This window comes from Pinus tabuliformis, chromosome 3_1 (genome assembly GCF_031772625.1).
Source record: "Pinus tabuliformis cultivar Carrire ecotype Pingquan chromosome 3_1, CPIR1, whole genome shotgun sequence".
Classification (NCBI taxonomy): domain Eukaryota; kingdom Viridiplantae; phylum Streptophyta; class Pinopsida; order Pinales; family Pinaceae; genus Pinus; species Pinus tabuliformis.
The window spans coordinates 925,699,497-925,721,529 of record NC_142301.1 but is presented as its reverse complement, the minus strand read 5'-3'; the positions used below and the strand labels follow the sequence as shown (position 1 = coordinate 925,721,529).

Here is a 22,033-nt window from a genome sequence, read left to right as displayed (position 1 = left end):
TCTGTGTTGGTCTCCACTTCCATAGCTATTTTAGTCGTTAGTTCTACCTTAGGCCTGGTTGGTTACTTGGTTTCACTTGCCTCTGCCGAGAGGGTAACACAGTTAGTGGCATGGCGACTGGAAGTCCACGGGGAGGTCTTGGGTGGCACTGGAGGAGGGCCAGGAGGGGCTTGGGAAGGGACTAATTTGCTAGATGGAGAACACCACCTCGATACTTCCTGAAACCCATATGATGAAGGATTCGTTGGGGTAACATTGGCCTGTTGAAGAAAATCATGAAACAAATTTCCATACTCATGGAAGAGCCTGCATTTAAAGGGGATAGGTTCATAATCTAATGGTTGCGATCAAACCTCATCCTGGTACTCAATCTCCATTGACTCGGGGAGGGATTGGGATATATTCCAGATAAACACAAATCCTGGCATAAGAGGAGAATCTGCGGCGTCTGGTAATCTCAGAGATCTGCAGAAAGTCCCCGATAGAGTTACCAATTGATTCCAAAATATTTGTTTCCCAGAAGTCTTATGGTAGGGAATATAGTCGAACCCAGATAGAGGTTGCAAGGAACTGTTCCTTCTCCTGATTATTACATGGTTCACAATGTCTCATGAAGAGGCATGCACTATTCATAAAGTACGACCCATTATCTAGGATGTGTTTGAGATCCTCCAGATCTTCGAAAATCACAGTGAAGAACCCCTTCACTCGGAGTCGTAGGTCAAATGGTGCTCTCAACTGCCATTTTAGCTGGATCCATCTCAAAATTTATGATTCCCAGGGCCAAATGCCCATGAATTTGCAAATGAATGCATGGCCCTACATAAATTATCGGGACTACTCCAGCCGATGGCTCAGTATTACCACCATAGGGTTTTTAGCTACTTTGGGCAAGCATCGACCTTGGATTTGGGCTTGCCATTGCGCTCCCAGAGCTGGCGTCTCCAATGTGTTGCCTTTTCATGGGCCTAAAGAGGACGAATCGTGGGAAGGGTGATTGGAGCTCATCAATATGACTTTAAAGGAGGGGGCTGATCCCCCTCCCCTTGGAGGGCCCGAAATGTTGCTGCCCAGTCAGTCAGATGCGGCAGATTAGAGGTGTGTGGGAGAAGGTAATATAGAAGGGAGATGAAGCACTTCGACATGGATCTGAGATCCCCGCACTATTAGAGCATATGAGAAACCCTAGCAGAGCAAAGATGAGAGACTGTCATAAATTTAGTTATACAATATTATTCTTACTAAACACTTAATAATAACAACTTTGGAGTGTTTTGGTCATTTATTTTAAGTTCAAAATATTGATAATTAACTACTTAATTGTAAAAATATATAATGTGAAATTTTAATTATTTATTAATTATTCAAAATCATATTATTAACCTACAATAAAAAAATTTCATCTTTTCATTAAAATTTGGCAAAGAAAACTCTCAAAACATCACAATTATACAAATTTAATCCCTCAAATATATAAAACCAACCATTTTTAAATATTTACACAATTGAAATCCAAAAAATAATAATTCAACATAAACACCAGCTATAAAAACATACACATACAAATTTTAAATAAAAAAAAATTAAACACTCGTATTATTATCTTCAATTTCTATTTCAAATTAAACCAAATTTCAATTATTTCTATACAAAGTAATTATTCTTATTAGTGGAAGAATTTCATAATTTTTTATACAAATGTAATTATTCTTATAAATTCCAAATTCCACACCATAGGGGACTCAAACTTTGACCAAGGCCATTGAACCACTAACATAACACCGCGTCTACATCATAAGTCACACGTGTATGTCATCTTTAATTGGTGTTAGGTAGGCCCACCTTGTGTATTTAACCCTAGGCGAGTTTCTGTAATCTTTAGTGGGTCATACGTAGGTCAACCTTGTATATCACACCCTTGGGTGTAGGCTATATATAACTCTTTGATTCGCCTATATAAATGATTAAGACTTATGATATATACTATTCGGCAGAGGATTTGGTCGGGCTTCAGACAAATCGCCTTTATTATTTCTGGATTAAATATTGACGTATTCTAATCGGATTGTTTTTGGCGGGGAAAATTATTAAAATTCAGGTAAGATTTTGATAAAATTTTGTAGGGTTTTTAATTCAGGTAAGATTTTGATAAAATTTTGTAGGGTTTTTGATAAATTTAAGTTGCAGTTATCAAATTTTAAAATTTTGACTGATACAGAAATTTTTGATAGTGCTGAATCTATTTTCACCATTAAAAATATGATTCAAATACTGTTAGTGATAAATTTTTTGAAATATTTTTACCAAAATTCTTTCCACTTTTAACCTTCCCGACAATTCTTCCCACTTTTAACCGTCCAACGAATTCCTCCTATAAACACCTCCGGTAAACCCTTGTTTTTTGATTCACGTTGGGACGTAAAGAATCGTTCTGTTTAAGTTTATTTTCAGGTGTGATTATTTTCTTTCGGAAACAATTTAGATTTCTGATCATGCATTTTCCATTTTATCTTAAAAAATAATGAGAAAGGTGAAGTTGCTATACATTTAGTTTATAGTTTATTTTTTTAGGTTTTTTGGTTGGTCTAATCTGTTTGAAATAGTTTTTTATCTAATTTATCTTAGAATTTATGGAATCAGAAGTTTGAGTTGTAAATTCTTTATAATTTAAATATTTTGAAAGTTTTTCAGAATGCCAAATTTATATACAAAATATTGAACAAAAAAATTAAAATTTTCCACGAAACAAAATTTCCACACAATATCAAAAACCCTAAAATATAGACCACCACTATATTTAGAATTCTCAGATAGACTTAATCTAGACAACCACTCATTGAAGGGACTACCTTCGCTTTCCTACCAAGAGTGCCTTGTTTTGAATCTGCAACCTATTTTTACTCAAAACCATGTTTCTGTTGCCAATTTCCTATGCTGTGATTGTCATGCATCTGTGTTGTGATAGTATTTGAAGTCATCGTGGGTTGTGATATTATTATTAATTAACTTGCGTTGTGGCTGTACTTTTCTTATTTTGAATTGAATCGATTTAAGTATCATACGATCAATCATCTCAAGCTTACATATTTGATTGCTGGTTTAACCTTTTTCCCAATTTTACATATTTCATTGTATGTTTACCCTTTTTCCAGGTCCAAAGGAACGCCACAGTCCTCTTTGCAAGTTTATTTTACATATTTCATTGTATGTTTACCCTTTTTCCAGGTCCAAAGGAACGCCACAGTCCTCTTTGAAAGTGAAAACTAAAGGTTATTAGCAATGTCGGGGTACGGTCCAATAAAAGGAGAGAGTACTAAATATTATGATGTTCTGGGCGTGTCAAAAACTGCCACACTTGAAGAGGTGAAGAAGGCTTATAGAAAAGCTGCCATTAAAATCCACCCTGATAAAGGTGGGGATCCGGAAAAGGTTAGTTGTGGATGCTTTGTCCCCTTTTCTTGTTCTGGTTTCATTCATAATATGCAGCTTGAATTTTATTGTGATATTAGGATTGACCATATTTGTGGTTATAAAAGTTTAAGGACCTGGCTGAGGCTTATGAAGTTCTGAGCAACAAAGAAAAAAGGGAGATCTATGATCAGCATGGAGAAGAGGCACTCAAAGGTGGAGGTGGAGGCTATGATCAGCATGGAGAAGAGGCACTCAGAGGTGGAGGTGGAGGTGGAGGTGGAGGCTATGATCAGCATGGAGAAGAGGCACTCAGAGGTGGAGGTGGAGGTGGAGGTTCCAACAGTAATTACTTTAACGTATTTAAGTCATATTTTGGGAGAATGGGACCTGAGAGTTTTTTCACCTGGGATCCTATTGACATGATACCTAACCCATGGTATGGGACAGGGTTTGCACCACCAAGATTTGCAGGTATGAGTTGTACTCAATTTGACATTTGGCAGATATATATTTTGTCATTTTGTCTTAAAAGGTAGGATAGATAACGCCTATTTCTCTCCTAAAAATTTGTCTTACTCAGAGATTGTCTATTATTTTTTCAATGTTGGTGATTTTTAGTTCAAGTAAGACGTTGTGATCTCGAGGTTTCCCTGGAGGATCTCTACAATGGAGCGACCAAGAAGTTATCGATAGAGATAAACATCATATGCTCAACATGTAATGGGTATGATATATCTAGTTTGCTCCCTTCAGTTTTCAGATAGTTGAGCAGTCAGGCCTTCGGGGGCTTGATCCATTTTTTTGGGGTTTGGCCTTCCAAGGTTGGTTGGTTCTAGGCCTTAATGACCATTTGTAGAAATTGACTCTGCAATTTATCTTGTAATAATTTTAGGGTTACTGAATGGAATGTTGCAGGCAAGGTTTTCAAATCGGCGCTCCTCTAGTATGCACGGGATGCGCAGGTTATGGTATGTTCATGCACTATGGACCTGGTATGACACCACAGCTGCATACCTATTTATGCCCCTGGTGTGAAGGCTCAGGTTTGAGTTTTTTGAATTTCAGAGCGATCTGTTTTCATATAACAAGTGCTACATGCAGTTTTGGTTTTTGTAGATTTTTTGTAGACTGAGCAATATATTGAATGGATGCTATTGTATGTATCTTTCTGGTGGAGCAGGGAACTAAATAATAACTTTGCAAACGTTTTATGGTGCAGGCATTCAAGATGATGAACAAGTGATTTGCTTCGAATGTATGGGCAACAGAGTTGTTCCATCTGAGAGAGAGCTAGATGTTCATGTGCAAAAGGGAATGAATGATCTCGAGAAAATTTTGCTTCAGGGTGAAGCTGATGAGCTTGTAGGTTTTCATGTTTTATACCACAGTTCCTATTCTCAGACATTTAAGTTCTACTTCTATTTATTAAGCCCTGAGCTGCATAAAGAGAACCCTAGCTGCAAATCTCTAAATTGTTTAAAAGATCCTAAATCTAAAATTTTAACTTTTGTGTGGGATCAAAGTGCATGCACCTGATATTGTATTCCATCTGCATTCTTGAAACTTATGCACTATTGTCATTCTGTATTTGCAGCCTGGCCAACCTCAGCCTAATGACCTTGAAGTTCAATTGAGATTGAAAGAGCACCCCATGTTCAAACAAAAGGGTAATGATCTCTATGTAGAGAGAACAATTACTTTGGCGGATGCTCTTTGTGGATTCCAGTTTACCTTGACTCACCTAGATGGCAGGCGTTTGCTCATTAAGTCTAGGCCTGGGGAGATTATCGAACCCGGTATATAATGCATTTCTTCCTTATTTTTATTCTATTGGGATTTGATTGAAATTGTTCTTGATAGGATTCATAAATATTGTAGAAAAATACTCCAAAGCTTGAAGTTATTATGTACTGTACTCCGGTGTTGTATAGGCAGTAGTCCAACTCTTCTAAGTTTCTGAGTTTTTCTGGGCATATTTTGTTCAAAATTAGGTAGAGAGGTTAGAATTTGTAATTTGTAAAATATAAGGGCATATTTTGTTCAAAATTAGGTAGAGAGGTTAGAATTTGTAATTTGGAAAATATAAGTGTTTCACCTTTTTAAGGATGCAGAATTCATTGCAGTAGTAAAATGCATTTTAAATACCCAAAAATCACAAGCTGTTTTTTGGATGCAGAATTCATTTATGTAATTAAATACATTTTAAACAACTAAAAATCACAATCTAGGCCACCATTGTATTGCCAAATTCCAACCCAAAAAACCAAAACCTCAAACCTCAAATAATTAGACAAAACCTACATATAGGGTTGACATTATCACTATGTTCTGGCCTAAATCCTTTTGGCACCCTATACAGCACTGGTATACAATACATACTGATAATTCAAGTAAGCCCTGATAATGCCTGCAAGCCCTGTACCATATCTTGCTGCTATATTACATAATCTATCAGGCGTGCATGGTTGCAACCCCAAGGGACGTGCATGGTGCAAGTTTGCAACCCATAATAATTTACTGTATGGTACTTAATATTTGCTGTATTTCTCTAATTGAAAACAAAATCATCATTTATGATGAAGTAACGCTTTATTTATTTATACTACTGACATCTCATGTATTCAGGTCAATACAAAGTCATAGATGGTGAAGGTATGCCTTCCTATTCGAGGTCAAGTTGTCTTTACATTCACTTCAATGTCAAGTTTCCACGTGCTGGCTCACTGTCTCCAGATCAGCGCAAGGCATTAGAATTTGCCTTGACACCCCGACCGAGAGTTATGGATATGGATGAAGGCGAAGAGACGACTTTGCAGGATGTTAATATTGAGGAACTAACATTGAAGCGGCAGTTGCAAGACGAGGTTGAAGCTATTAGGCGAAGAAGTCAATCTTAGCTCAGAGGTTGGTTTTTAAGCCCAACCTTGATGCCATCCTGTCGAGTGTGCAAACTATAGATTACATTAGTGCAATGCATGTTTAGCAAATTACATGGAAAGCACTGTTGTAGTATCCATTACTTGCATGACATGAAATCTCTTATGTCTGAGTAAACTCAAGGCACTGCTTTTCAGTTGAGCCTCCTCTAAGGATATTGTTTATGACCAGTCCTGTCGTGTAATGTCAATATTTTTCCAATAAATTCAAATAACTTGTGCAGAACATGCAATTTCAATGTATGTGACATGGAAAGGGTGTTAAATTATTTTTTCATATATCAGTCTTCATCTAATGTTTCAGTATTTATTTTGCAAGCTTAAAATATGAGCTATGGGGATATGATTTTACCCAATGTTTCACAATAAATTCAAATGAAATTAAATAAAAAACTGTGTAATTGTTGATTGGTAAAATGTGCCAGCAACAGTCAAGGGTTCTTTTTGGTATGAGGTCCTGATTAAATCTCACACCATTTATGTATGGATAATAAATTTGTTCTTTTTTGGTATGAGGTCCTGATTAAATCTCACACCATTTATGTTTGGATAATAAATTTATACAGATTTTGGCACTAGGAAGGTCTAAGTTGCATGGCTGTTGGAATTTCCATTTCTGGCCGAACTCACACTTCTACCTAACATAATTTGGGATAAGAGATCCATACAAATTTTGGTACAAGGAGGACACCCTCTGAAATAAAATAACCCATACAGATTTTGACACTAAGAGAGCCATGGCTCTTAGAATTTCCATTTCTTACCAGACACACACTCGTCTCGCTAACAAAATCCTAAGAGAACCCTTGATTGCTGCTGGACATTTTTCCTTTTCAACAGTAACTATGATGGTTGTGTTATGTGTACCAGATATTTCCCATAAAACATATCTCACTTTTGTCCCTGACACACTAAATACATAGTAGTACATTATCATTTTATTGATAGTTTGGAGATTTTATAAGGTGAAGAAATAGTTTCGTTTGAAAATGTTAACGTAGTGATGGATACCTAGCAGCAACTTTTTTGTTTTTATTATTCACTATTCAATAGTATTCTTCTGTATTTATAAATTATATCAAATTTTTTGAAATTTCTTGTTCATTTGGATTGAGGCTCGATCTAATTTTAGTTAGAGACACATCTTCACGTTTAAAAATAATCAAGGTAAGGATTAAATATCGTTCAAACAGGCTTATATTATGGATTATAATTAACATATCTAGAACTGGATGTTAACATCATGTATTGTAATTATTTATCATATAGTGTAGAATAATTTATCTGTAACTCTTTGTTCAACTCCATTCCCCGGTAAATATCCTCAAAAGGTTGTACATTCACTTCAATATTTCTGTTTCGTAAAGTAGAATCGACGTGTGGAGAGTGTTTGCTAGTTATCTTAACTGGTCGCGAGATCAGATCAGTTCGTTCTTAGATCTAAAAGGTTGATCAAAAGTTCAATAGTTTATTTACTAGAGTTATCTTTTGGAAAAATTCACACAGATTTACAATGTAACCAAATGGAAGATACATAGATTCAGATCTGTTTGTTCTCAGTGAGATCTCAGACACTGATAAAAAAGTAATGGCGATGATTACAAGCTCTTTTTATTGGAAAAAGTTCACAATGTGACAAAGTGGAATATAAATAGATTCAGATGGGTTTGTTCTTAGTTAGATCTAGGAGGCCGATTATTTCATACTATTGCGATTAGATTTTATTATATTTGTGATAAATACAAGATTTCATTGGTTCATGAAGTGTAATTCTGGGGAAACTTTGCAACGGGAACGTGTATTCGGGTTCAGAAGTCGCATGCATTCTGGGAACGATTACGAGTTTTGATTGTTACATTGTTTTGCATGTTTCCACGTTGCTTTCCATGTACTCTATGTTATACTGAACTTCGAACTTATGATATGCTGCATGTTATATTGTTTTAAGTGCATTGTTTTGCATGTTTCCAATTTGCTTTCCAGGTTCCTGTTATTATATTGCATGTTTTCACGTTGCTTTCCATGTACTCTATGTTATATTGAACTTCGAACTTATGATATGCTGCATGTTATATTGTTTTAAGTGCATTGTTTTGCATGTTTCCAATTTGCTTTCCAGGTTCCTGTTGTTATATTGCATGTTTTCACGTGGCTTTTCATGTACTCTATGTTATGTTGAACTTCGAACTTATGATATACTGCATGTTATATTGTTTTAAGTGCATTGTTTTGCATGTTTCCAATTTGCTTTCCAGGTTCTTGTTATTATATTGCAGGTTTTCACGTTGCTTTCCATGTACTCTATGTTATATTGAACTTCGAACTTATGATATGCTGCATGTTATATTGTTTTAAGTGCATTGTTTTGCATGTTTCCAATTTGCTTTCCAGGTTCCTGTTGTTATATTGCATGTTTACACGTGGCTTTTCATGTACTCTTTAGTCATTGATACCTTTAAAATATTGCATGTTATATTGCATGTTTTCACGTGGCTTTGCATGTTGTTATATTGCTTGAACTTCGAACTTATGATATGCTGCATGTTATATTGTTTCAAGTGCATTGTTTTGCATGTTTCCAATTTGCTTTCCAGGTTCCTGTTATTATATTGAATTTATGTTAAAGCAATGGTTATGTTTTTTTTAACGCGTAAATATAAATTTCAAACTCTCTTTATTGAATAAGCAAAATGGGTTTATGGTATTTAATTTTATAGTCTATGTCAAAGATTAAATGGTCTTTACATTGTACTGCTCTTGATTTTAGTCTTTATTTCTATTTTCACCTTTGAGATTTTTGTGGGTGGGTTTCACCTGACCATTTTAGTATTTAATAAAAGTTTAAAAAAATATTAATTTTGATAATTGGAAATACTGAATTGATAATTATATTTAGAAATGTGGATAATTTTTATATTTTTATGATATATTATATTGTAATCATTTTATAGTTAAAATATTTTGACTTTCAATTAGTTTGGAAATTTTAAAAAGATTTTATAAATGTTGAAAAAAATAACTATAAATATTTGATTATGTTTTCATCCTGTCCAATATATTATCTCTCGATACGACGGGGAATTGAACCCAATGACTTCACATCAAGGAGTGTCTTAACAAAGCACCTTATCACTATCTATCGAAGACCATGTGGACTAATACGAATTAATATTAATAACAAAAAAAACCATTTTAATGTGTGTTGATAAAATGTCTTGATACACATGTTATGTAAAATATTTTAATGTCAACTATGTATATATTATATATTGTTTTAAGAAAACTATGTACATATATTATATAAATATACTTTGAAACAATTATACTTTGCCTAAATAAATAAGTTAGAAAAGCTAAAAAACTTGAAAATTTTTAGAAAAATGTGTTTACTTAAATGTTCTTTAATTATTCATGAATGGTGATGAAAGCATAACATGAAGGCATAATGTGAGCTATTGTCTTAATCTCAACATCAATTAAAATTTTGTAAATTCCGTTTTATACATTAGTTTTCTTTAAATTAAACGATGAAAAAAAGTTAATAATAAGAAAATATTATGCAGTTGAAAAATATTGGATGGTTTACTTAAATAATATATGAAAATATGGTGGTTTTTAGTTTCATAAACAAATCTTATCATATGGTTCCAAATCTTGATCAATCTTAGTATTCTTGTACTATTAAGCAATGAAATCATTTATTGCGTTAATTTATAATTATTTAGGTGTCTAGCTGGTAGATTTTATTTAAGTGTCTAGATGGTAGATTGGTGGGTTTACTTGTGTGTATTGGTTTAACCAAATTATTCATCTCAGGAATCAAATAGAAAAAAATGAATTTTTATAGTTAAAATTCTAAGATATTTAGTTATGGCATTATTATATTTTGTATTTCTAAATTACAAATTTTATTTTAACATGAATTTGCAATTTTTATTCCTTTTAAAAGTAATATATAATATATTATTCTTTGAATAGATTAAATAGGTTTAAATTTGGAAAAATGTCTTGCATGAGTCACTCTAAAAAGGATAATAAACAATTATCAATTTTATATATTTGGTATCCTTCAATGTTATGATGAAACATGTTATTTCAAAAATAAGTCGATGCTTATCCACCCAAAGACAATGAGAATTTGATATTGTATATTACTCTTTAAGTTAGTGGTCTAAATGGCCATATAGGATGAGAAGCACATAAATTTTCCTTACAAATTTTGGAGGGAGAAACCAAACAAGTAATCTTCCAATTATCAAACATGTAAAACTAAAGATAAATGCTAAAAAGGAGATAAGTATTTAATGATTGAAAATATGTGTTTTTTTGCTATATAAGATTTACATTTAGAATTGTATAAGTCAATTTGTGACTTGAATAGGTATAAACACACTTCACACATGTCTCTAATAGATAAATATTGTACATACACAAATACACCATATGAGAGATTTTCTCCAAACCGCTAAGGTGGCATTTTAGAAAAAGTTAAAATATGAGAATTTCTATCTAATTTTACACAATTTTAATTAATGAAAGCTTTCATCGAACCATTGGGAAAATTTGACTATTTATATTTCATAGTTGACAAATAAAAGAAGAGGTTAATGTGAACAAAAATCATACACTTTCTTCAAATAAATGATGTGACAACTCACTCCATGAATGATGTTCTGAGATGCATATAACACAGTGGATGTATCTTTGATGAAGTTATTTGAATTTGGATTTTATAGGCCATTTGTAATGAGGGGTATTCACAAAGGTTTATGTACTAGGCTTTGTCAAGATGCTCCTCATTTATTAAATATCCATTGCATAGCTCATAGAGAAGCATTAGGAGTGAATGATGCTTCATCTCAATTTCTAGAGTTGCAATACGTTGACAAATTCGCAAACAAAATTTACTTATGGTTTGGGAATTTTATTAAAAGACATGGAGAATTGAAATAACTAGTGGAATAATTTTAAATCATTAAGAGCCGTTAAAAAATAATTGTATTAGGTGGCTTTCTAAAGGTAACATTATGGAAAGACTTATTAAATTCATGCTTCATTTGTTAAAAGATTGGGATATTAGGGAGAAAAAATGTATGGGGGTGAAAATCAAGCATTGATCTAAATAAGTTGAATCAAAAGTTTCAAGAGGATAATGTTGGAATTACCACTATTGGAATTAATTTAGTTGTTATAACAAGATTCATAAATAGATTTTAAGAGGCATATCTAAGGTCGGTGTAATGCAACATTGCTATTTTTTAATCAAAGCATAAGGAGGAACTCATGAGTTTTTAAATAACATAAATATGGTACATTTACATCCATTGTGGTCTGGAATTTTACTAGAGATATATGTATTATGGACACTAGATGATTGATTTCTTTTTGGAAAATCTTTTATTCTGAGGTGAATACATCTCTAGAGGAGGTTCACAAATTTACCTATGTTTAATTCTACTAATTTTTTTTAGTCTACATCATTATTATGAATAAATGTATAATAGAGACTGTCAAACAAAAATATGGTTTAAATGTTTGTGAAAAAATTTAGTGTTGGGGACTCACCTAGTATGGAGACTCTTACGTGTTTGGGTAAAATGGATTAATTATTTGTACTATTTATAAATCATTACAAAAAAAACATATGTTTGGACCATAGGATCTATGTGGATTTGAGCTTAAATGGTTTTAAATAATTTCCATATTCGTGTTGTTCTAGCAAGGAGAAGAGTGTGTGAAAGAGGCAAGTCAAAATTAAATAAGATAAAATATAATGATACATCAAGAGTTTCATTGAAGAGATTGGATACGTTAATGTTTCTCTCTAGGTACACCTCATGCTGTAAACGAGGTAGATTGAAATGTTGTTTATGATGTATGGAAACAAATGAAAGCTAGAAAGCCTCTTGCATTAGGAAAATTTATTCATGTTTTTAATGATGTAAGCTTGAATACTTTTGAAGAATATTAATGAATGGAAGCAAAAATATTCACTTATTACTTTTTATTAGAATGTGTTTATTTATGTAAATAACAATGATTAGTAGATACTACTAATCTCAAAGAAAAAATTATTTATAAGTTTTATTCAACATTTACAATTTATTTCTTCTAGTCATAGATTATAAGGGTTTGGAAGGATAATATTTGACTTTTGCATTTTTAATGAAAGGTTTACTTAATTTGGCTAATAGTAGTCTATTCAGAACAGACCTTCTAGATTTTTCATTCTTTAAAAAATAAAATATTATGGATAGTCTAGATTTAATTAGCGAAGGATATTCTTCGTCATATACACAATCCAATTGATGAAATCAAGACTTTCCAAATTGTTTGTTTGTTTCCTAACTCCACTCATATCCCAAATTTACACATTCCTATTGTTACAAAAGGCACACAAATATTTTGATGGCTATATGCATTTATCAACCATCTAATTTATATGGTTGTGCTAGTTTACACTCTTTTTTTTGTTAAGATTGGTAGATCCTCCTTTTTCATTAATTATAGAGAAAATTTACACCACATAGAATTGGCTAGGTGGCCTCAACTTTTCCAATGGGAAACCAAGTTTGTTGGCCACCTATCCCCATTGTATGCCATCCAGTAGCAAAAAATATTAAGTCTCTTTATCCAAGCTCTATAAGTTTCAAATTCTTGTCCACTTCCATACTTTAGAGATATACATACATATATAATTGCATAAAGAAATTTAAAAGCTACCCGCACCAGAAAGTAGGCATGCTAGTCATGTTGTTCAGTTGATGTTGATTCCACCGGTGCTGGATCCTTAGCATTCATACTCGGCAACTCTGTCTGGACCAAGATACATGGCAAGTGCCTCTTAATTCGCCCAAGTCAAATGTCCTGTTTGTGCAGTTGAAATTACACCTTCTGGAATTCCTGCTTATAATTCAGCATGCCTTGAATAGTAACAGGCATGCATACCAAGATTTGTTCCATCACCTTTCCTAGGAGGATTTTCATCAATGAGTAAAGGTAGAGTGTTTTCTTGAATTGGGTGATTCTACCTCTTGTATTTCCAGGATCTGGGACGAGGACTCTCCAGTCCTCCAGTTCTGTATCTGTATCACTCTTTTGCTTCACTTCTTCCCAGTCTTCTAACAAATTGCGGATTTCTTCATTGGTTCCCTCTCGTTAGGCAACTTCCTCTTCACTAATTAACATTTCAAAAAACTTCTTACCTCTTAAACCATCTGAAGGTCTCGGTTTCGTGTCTTTCCTAGTTGCGCAAGGCTTCTTGCTATGACCTCAGGTTTTTGCAAGACATGCCATGGTCTCTCTGGTCCAATCCTGTACAATGTGACAAACTGTAGTCTGGTTACATTTCAACATATTACAATAAGGTGCATGCACACAAGTGTAGGATTGCATCACTCGAACCCGCCAACAACATACCCCCTATCAATTTCAATGCCCTGCCCCTCAAGGTCGTAGGCAGGTTCCCTTGAGAGTACCAGCCCAAGAACTGCACTAGAGGTTGCACTTCAGCACAGATTCCCCCTCTTGGTAGCAATCCAACATGCTTTGTCTCCCCAGTCCTAGGTTGAGAGGTGCAGGTGCCTACGGGCTATCAACCTACCCTGGCTAGCATACCCTTTGCTACCCACCTAGTTCGCAAAAGGAGGGCCCAACAAAGACATCCACCCATCCCTGAGCCCCATGACGCTACCATCGCCAGCCCACCTTCCATAGCCAATTCAAATTCCCTACCAGGTTTCCTGCCCGTAGTAGTTCTCATCTATCTCCCTTATTCCCAGGTTTCTACAGACCCCCTTTCGACTTCACATGGATATAATGAAGAGGTTACCTCGCAAATTGTAGGTGAAATGGACGACGCTAACCCCATGGCCCAACCCCCCAACTTTTCTAGTGATACATCTTCATGCTTCAACACTAAGCCCTCTGCCTAGAGCCATCAAAATTTCCATACGGGAAAGGAGAATCTCAAAGCAGAGCGAGATGAGAGGGTGCATATCGGGCACCAAAGAGAAAAGAAGAAGCAGAAATATGCCATCAGCCTATGCCCCCAGCTCCCCTTAACTTTACAGTCCTTCCCCATAATTCCTTCCCTCTCCCTCAAACGGAACACGAAGCAGGTCAACATTATGAGAGCGAAGAGATAACTGATAACATACCCATAATCCTTTGTGTGCAGTTGATGGAAGTGCTATTGCTTGTAGTGCCATAGAACCAGCCTGCTGCACCAGTCTCCTTTCCCATAGTTGCTCTAATAATCACCAACCTTCTCTTTGGAGAAATTACAAAACCCAACACACCCCTTCCTCTCGCTGCCAGCTTTCTTATATGCACTGATTTCCATCATGCAAGGGGCCACTGCACCCGTCGCCTCGAGTGTTGGGGGGGGGGGGTGGTTTTGTACATTGCAACACTCACCATTAACCCCGTATTAAAGTGGTAATCCGCTGGCTTGCACCCCGATTGGGGCACTAGTTTACACTTTTCAATTAAAATATACAAAATATTTACTTCGATGGATGTGCCTGTTTTGGAATAAAATTTCCATAAATTTAATTTAATTTAATTATTAATAATTTTTAAGTGGATGGTAGGGATTCAGACTCCATGGAATATTATAGAATATATTTAGTATTAGTCATAAAGCAAAAATTGATATTTTAGTTCTTAAACTCTTTCCATTGAGAATTTGTTTTATTAGAATATATTTGAGGTTTAAAATAGACCTTTTCAAGAAAATATTAAAGTAGTAAAAATATATGCCTTATCACACTAAACTAAAGGGTAATCTATATTATCTCATTAATGGAAGTTGCTAAGTTAGTTGAATTCGTTTAGAGCTATGAGATGATGATTCAAAATAATAATGATGGGTTTCTATTATCATACCTACATAATAAATGATATAATACTATCTAAAATATTTTATTAATTAGTTGTTATAAATATATAAAATATATTTAATTTTATTATATCGTTTTTATATACATGAGAAAACCACCTAGTAATTCTTTTCATTTTGAGGATGTTATATAGGTCAAATCCTAAAATATTTAAGGAAACAAGACTCAAAGCAGTTACAATGATATATTTATTAAGAGCGTAACATGCAAATTGTAGGAATTGACCATTAGAGGAGATGATAGCATTCCTTCCAATAAGCCAAATTAAACCCATTTGACATTGTTAATGTTTTGACAATTTACAATTTGAGTGGGCCTAATAATTAAGAACATATGCTTCCTGGTAAAAGGTCACAAGTTTAAATCTAGAGGGGAGAAGAGTAGGTATATATTTGTAGACTTTAATAGTCAAATCGTTGTGCAGAGGGGGTCACTCATCCCTCAAGCAAAAGGGTCTCATACACCAATTTGGTATCTAGTTTGGTTGTGACATTAAATTTGTATATATATAATATTTGAAAGTGTCAAAGTAGTAGTAATAAAAAATACTCTACATTTAGTATTTAAAGAATATATATCATATATCTAGATGATATTATAAATATTTTAATCAAGGTGAAGTTTATATGTACTTCAATAATGCCAAATAAAAATCACATATAATAATATTTGACTTGTACATATCCAATTTAATGGTTATTATTGACCTAATTTCTTAAAACTGTAATAGTATTTGAATTCTAGTTGATCAACATGGGTTCCAATTAAATGATTATTGTTGTCCCAATTTCATGAAATATACAAGTTTTTGAATCTCAATTGATCAAGATGGATTTGTTTTTATGAAGCCCATTTTAAACCCCACATTTCATTTTTATTATGAAGGCCATTTTAGACTCCAGATTTACTATAATGTGACTAAGCATTGGTGTTAATTTGAAGTCTAACCAAAATATTATATAAAATCTAGACCAAGAGTTTGATTTCATCAAGTTTCCAAGTGTTACTTGCTAAGATATCTTCATGAATGAAATGTAAGAGTTTACACTAATAGGAAAAATAATTATATAAGAATAAAATAACAAGGGAAAATAATTATACCAACATAGACTGTCTTAACTCTAGATCTATGAAGCCTCAAAAGAGATCAAATCTCTAAAAATTAAAACCTATTTTTGACTCCAAAACTTGAGAAAGTGTTTGCACCTCAAGGGATTTGACTCCACAAGACACTTGATAGATTCAGAGTTAAGATATATTTATGTTAGTTCTTTATAATACTATTTATAATTATATAAATTTTACATCTCTTTATATTTTTTCGCTTGTTAGGTAATGTGAGTCTTGAGATGACTGAAACCCCTTACTTGTGGCTCGAGTAGCCGTGACCCAGGGGAATCTAAGTCATCAAAATCATTTGGGGATCACACTCGACTTGGGCGACATCATCCCTTAACATGACTAGGTTTTTGCCCATAAAGTTTCAAATTAGTGACCTTTGCCCAGGGGCATCTAGCCATCAAAATCATCTGGGGATCACACCCGACTTGGGCCGCATCAGCCCTTAACATGACTATATTTTTGCCCATAAAGTTTCGAATTAGTGACCTTTTCACCACAAGTTGTCTTAACAAAACACCCTGTGACCATCTATTCTACACCCCATGAGCTTTCACATCTCTATATATATAAATATTCTTATTTTTAATTTAATTACAACTTTCATAATATATATAGCTACATACCTAGCATGAAATTATATATATATATATGTGTGTGTGTGTGTGTGTGTGTGTGTGTTAGAAACCATGCAAATATTGAGAGGTGGGGGGGGGGTGTGTGAATCAATATTGTGGGAATTTAACAATTTTCTTTCACTAGTAAAGAACACTATGACACCAATAAACACTTCAACAAATTCATATGAGCATTACAAGAATCAACATAAGAAGCACAAATTAAACACAAATATTCTTCAAATTTCTCTTCAACTATTTTCTCAAAGGAAAACATCTAATTTCTATTACAAAGTTCTTTGGCTACAAGCAGAAGGAAACTACTACTCTCTAATTTATCAACTACTACTGAAAGGAGCAACTACCCCTAGTTTATCAACACCGTTGAAAGGAGCTACAACCCATGATTTATCAACTGCTATTGAAAGGAGCTCCAATCCCTAATTGTTTACCAACCACTACTAGAAGGAGCTACAACCCCTAATTTGCAAGATGCCACTTGTTTGAGTTCCTTGATTCATCTTTCATTCCATTTTCAAACTCAAATCATGAAGGCCACTTCCTTTCATAAAAAAAATAAATTCCTCTTCAATCAAATACCCCAAACACCACAAATCACCTTTAGCAATCTTTAGTCATTGATCAATGCACCATAAACACCAGAAACATCATTCCATGAATAATTCACTCTTTGCAAATTCAATTATGCTTATATAAAATTAGAACTGATATTTTTAGTTTTAAATTTTTAGTTAAGTTCAACTCTTCTTCATGCATAAACTCTTCGTTTTTATTTTCTCCCACTTCTTTCAAATATTTTGAATGTGTTCTTAAAGGACTCAATCTCTAATATGCTAAACCTATGTGAAACTATGAGTTAAACTGCCCAAATTTGCAATTCTGGAAAAATATTAGAGTTTAACTATAACTTTCCAAATTTTCAATTCTAGAAAAATATTAGAGTTTAATTGCAACCTTCCAAATTTGGATGACTCCAAATTTGTCCAATTTTCTAAACAAGCTTCTAAATATGTCCATGCCACCAAATATGCTTCCAACTTGTTCAATTTGTGCTTTCCTAAGTTTAACACATTGTTGGTTATGGTGAAATTCACCAAGTATGGCCCATTAGCGCCAAATTCATAGTTGTCGACCCAATCACGTGATAGGTCCTTAGTAAACGCCCGTAGGGGCTTAAATCATAATTTTTCAATGATTTTGGGCTTGAGAGCTAACACATAAGACCTTCACATATTAACCTTCCATGCCCTGGTCACCATGTACAAAAAAAACCGTGTCTTGAAGCTTTTCTTCCATTGCTCCACTTAACAATTTACCGTCGATGGTTTTTCGCATACCCCTCATATGTGGCTTCATGGTAAAGGGGGGGTGTTATCGCTTTTAATATGGAACTTCAATCTCTTGATCGGTGGTATGCGAAATGTCTCCCAACGTGAGATCTCCCTTGTTGTTAACCCTTGAGTGGACACAAGCCCTCACATATTATCTGATGAGTCAAGATTGACGCATGTCGCATATTCATTAATAAACTTCAAAACATTTTAATGGTCTCCAATCTACCAATATAGGCCAAAATCCAAATTTCCAGGGTTAAACCCACTGCTAGGTTTGTCTAGACTCCCAATTCTAGCACAATCTGACAATAACATCACCGAAATGTCTAAACAATAAAATTGTCCAGGAACCTGTACATTGGCCCTTTCCCCATGTAATTGAGGGTTGTTACCACAACCTTAATGAGTTTGGGGGCTAAAAAAGATCAGGGCTTTGCATGTTTTCTTCTTCATTGACTACACAGAGACCCAAATAAGATAAAATTCATTCACACTAGAAATCTTCACAGAACATGACTCCTGGAATGAATTTTAAAGTACGCCACATCATCATGCTGACATCATACTTGTGTCATCCAAATTTAGTCCACCTAGTCATGCGAAAAGTCCAAATCATCATGGCATGTGTCCTTGGTCTGTACTTTCATGTCGTGTGTTCTTACATCATGATGATTTCATGTGCCACCATGGCTCCACCTGTGCTTCCACATCATCACCATCTATTCTTTTGAACTGATTTCCACATGCTCGGGGGTTGGGGGAGTCAACTCATTTCTTTTTTGTGTACCAACTTGACTATCCCATCTCCAACTAGCTTGATGGCCCCACTAGGTTGGGGCTCGGGGCATAGTGAGGCCCAAGTGGGAACCTTGAATTGTTGACTCTTTTAACCTCTTTTAAGTTTTGAACTTTGACTTGCAATATCTTTTGATCCAAGAAGCCTTTTCAGACTCAACATACAATTGGAAAGGGTTTTTTGAGCTCTATCCATATGAGAAATTTCCAAGTGGACTTGAGATGACCTGCTATAATAAAAATGGATCTAAAGTATCTGCACCCATCTTTTCCTTTTGTCATCAATGACAACTCATATCTAACATTCTCCCCCTTTGGAATTGATGGCAACACCACAAACATAAACACAAAAAAAGTGTACTTCTGTGACTTTTCATACTTCTCCCCTTTTGAGTATTGCTCCCCCTTTGGTGTGGTTCTCCTTCTTTTGACATCAATGGAAAAGAAAACAATATTCTCCCCTTGAAAATAATCTTGCCTTGTCTAGTTGATCTATGGACCTGACAACTTCCTTTTGATATGATGAGTGCGTCATGACCACTTTTCTTCCTCTTGAGGAAGATCTAGTGGAGGCAGTTAAGAGAAATACTCCCAATATTTTCCTTAAATACTCAAATTAATCTGTTGGGATAGGTTTGGTGAATATCTTAGTTACCTACTCTTTTGTATGTATATACTCCAACTTGAAAATCTGATTTGCAACTTGTTCTCTGAGAAAGTTGCACTTGATTGGAATATGCTTTGCATTTGAATGGAAGCCAAGGTTCTTGGACATGCTGATTGCACTTGTATTATCACAAATGATAGTGATAAACTAATAATATAATACTTGTACATATTTTAAGTTATACTTCATCCATAAGAGTTGAGTTCAACAAGAAGTTGCTTCTATATATTATGCTTCAACAATAGAGATAGATATTGAGGCTTGCTTCTTGCTTAATCATGAAACAAGAGATGCACCAAGAAACAACACACCACCACTAGTGTTCTTTTCATTGTAAATCACCTACTCAATTACATCAGTAAAAAAAATTAGTGAAAAATATTTATCTTTGGGGTACCAAATCCCATAATCCATTGTGGCTCTAAGATATCTAAGAATCCTTTTTGTTGCTAGGAGATGACTTTGTCTGGGGGATGCTTGAATTATTCCAACAATACCAACTGCCTGCTTGATGTATGGACTTGAGGCTGTCAAATATAAGAGGTTGCCAAAAATATATCTATATAAAGTATGATCCACCTCTCATGATTCATTAGTCTTGCTGAGTTTTCATATTGTACCATTTGAGTTCTCACCAAAGAACATTCCTCCATGCCAAGTTTTTTCAAAAATTCCTTGAGATACTTTCTTTGGGAGATAAAAATTCCTTTTGAAGATTGTGCAATCTGCAAACCAAGGAAATATGAAAGTTCTCCAAGCATAAACATCTCAAATTCAACATTCATATCAACTGTAAACTGGCATGCTAGTTGATCTGAATCACTGGAAAAAATAATTTCATCAACATAGACAACCACCACTAACAATTTTCCATCATTAGATTTCACATACAAATTACTATTAGTTGCACCTCTTTTAAAACCACACTCAAAAAATTAACTATCCAACCTGGAATACTAAGCCCTTGGGGTTTTCTTGAGACAATACGAGGTCTTTTTCAACTCGCAAACATAATTAGGTTTATCTAACATCTGAAAACCATCAGGCTGCTCAATATAGACTTCTTCCTATAATTCTCCATATAAAAGGTAGGTTTGACATCCATATGGTGTTGGCATTATAGCTAATGTGTTGTCCTTGATGGAAACCTACATGTCAAATATGTCCTTGATGTCAACCTGGTTATAACATAATGAGTTTCCCTTGATGATTATAGAACTATTGCAAATGACATGATTGATGGTATAGGGAATATGGTATAGGCATTACCAAGGATATGATAAGAGAATTGGAAGTTTAGTCATAGAATCCCTGGAAATTGTGAAGTTTGAAAAGTATATGTTACCCCTATGAAGAATAGTCACGTATATACGTAGGTTCTATGAACAAATGTCACGTACATAATCTGAACCATGGAAAATAAAAACCAAGAGCCATTACCATGGTAATCACCCATAGTATTTTGCTGACAATGCCTATTTGATCCTGTTAAATGAATACTAACAAAATTTCCAAAGGATTTGACTGTGGTATTGACAAAGGAAAAATCTATATAAGGAGATGGATATCAGGGCACTAGTACAAATGGGGCCAAAATTTGACGACTATTAGTCATATATGTGACTTATTGGCGTCGACTATTTGTCACATTGGTGCTCATCAAATCATCACTGGAATTTTGTCGAATAGTCGACAGTTTAGTAACTATCGGATATTCGACAGTATATATGTCGATTATCCAACACATAAAAAGGCTAAAATGGTCATTAAAAAACCAACTTTTAGAATTTGGTTTTGCAACACTATAAATCATTAGATATCCGATGGATTGAATGTCAAATATTCGACAGGTATTGCACTAGTCTATAGTTGGATATTTAACACATGAGCTATTTTGTTCGATGGTAAAAACTGACATTTAGGTGTTAGATAATCGACGAAATAGGTAAATTGTGTGACGTAACTATTGTCACTTCGACGCTTGTAGGTTGACAGTGAAGCGTTGGATATGCGATGGAAGAGAGTTATATCAGATTGGAGTGTTGAACTACTAATTCTTCGGTCTTTCGATTATGGTGTCGAGTATCTGACGAGTACTTCAATTGAAAAACATCGAATATTCAATGACCTACATCTTTTGTTGAATATTCGACGGAGGCCTGTGTTTAAAAAATATAATATATAATACACATTACTATTTTTAAGACTTTAAGAAGTGACATCAATCACC

At 34.2% G+C, this 22,033-nt stretch overlaps 1 protein-coding gene across 1 annotated transcript; it reads left to right on the top strand.

The window, feature by feature from the left end:
- Positions 1-3,279: 3,279 nt before the first annotated feature.
- LOC149190772 (dnaJ protein homolog) lies at positions 3,280-6,308 on the top strand. Its single transcript, XM_089410589.1, has 7 exons — positions 3,280-3,429; positions 3,537-3,882; positions 4,030-4,135; positions 4,327-4,454; positions 4,631-4,773; positions 5,021-5,207; positions 6,037-6,308. The coding sequence occupies exons 1-7, from the start codon at positions 3,280-3,282 to the stop codon at positions 6,306-6,308; spliced, it is 1,332 nt and encodes a 443-aa protein (XP_089266715.1).
- Positions 6,309-22,033: the final 15,725 nt, after the last annotated feature.

Bases quoted from the DNA above. Each gene is read 5' to 3' on its own strand.
- LOC149190772 (XM_089410589.1), top strand. From the start codon at position 3,280: ATGTCGGGGTACGGTCCAATAAAAGGAGAGAGTACTAAATATTATGAT. The intron at 4,136-4,326 runs GTATGATATATC...GGAATGTTGCAG, and splicing joins ATATGCTCAACATGTAATGG to GCAAGGTTTTCAAATCGGCG. The intron at 5,208-6,036 runs GTATATAATGCA...TCATGTATTCAG, and splicing joins TGGGGAGATTATCGAACCCG to GTCAATACAAAGTCATAGAT.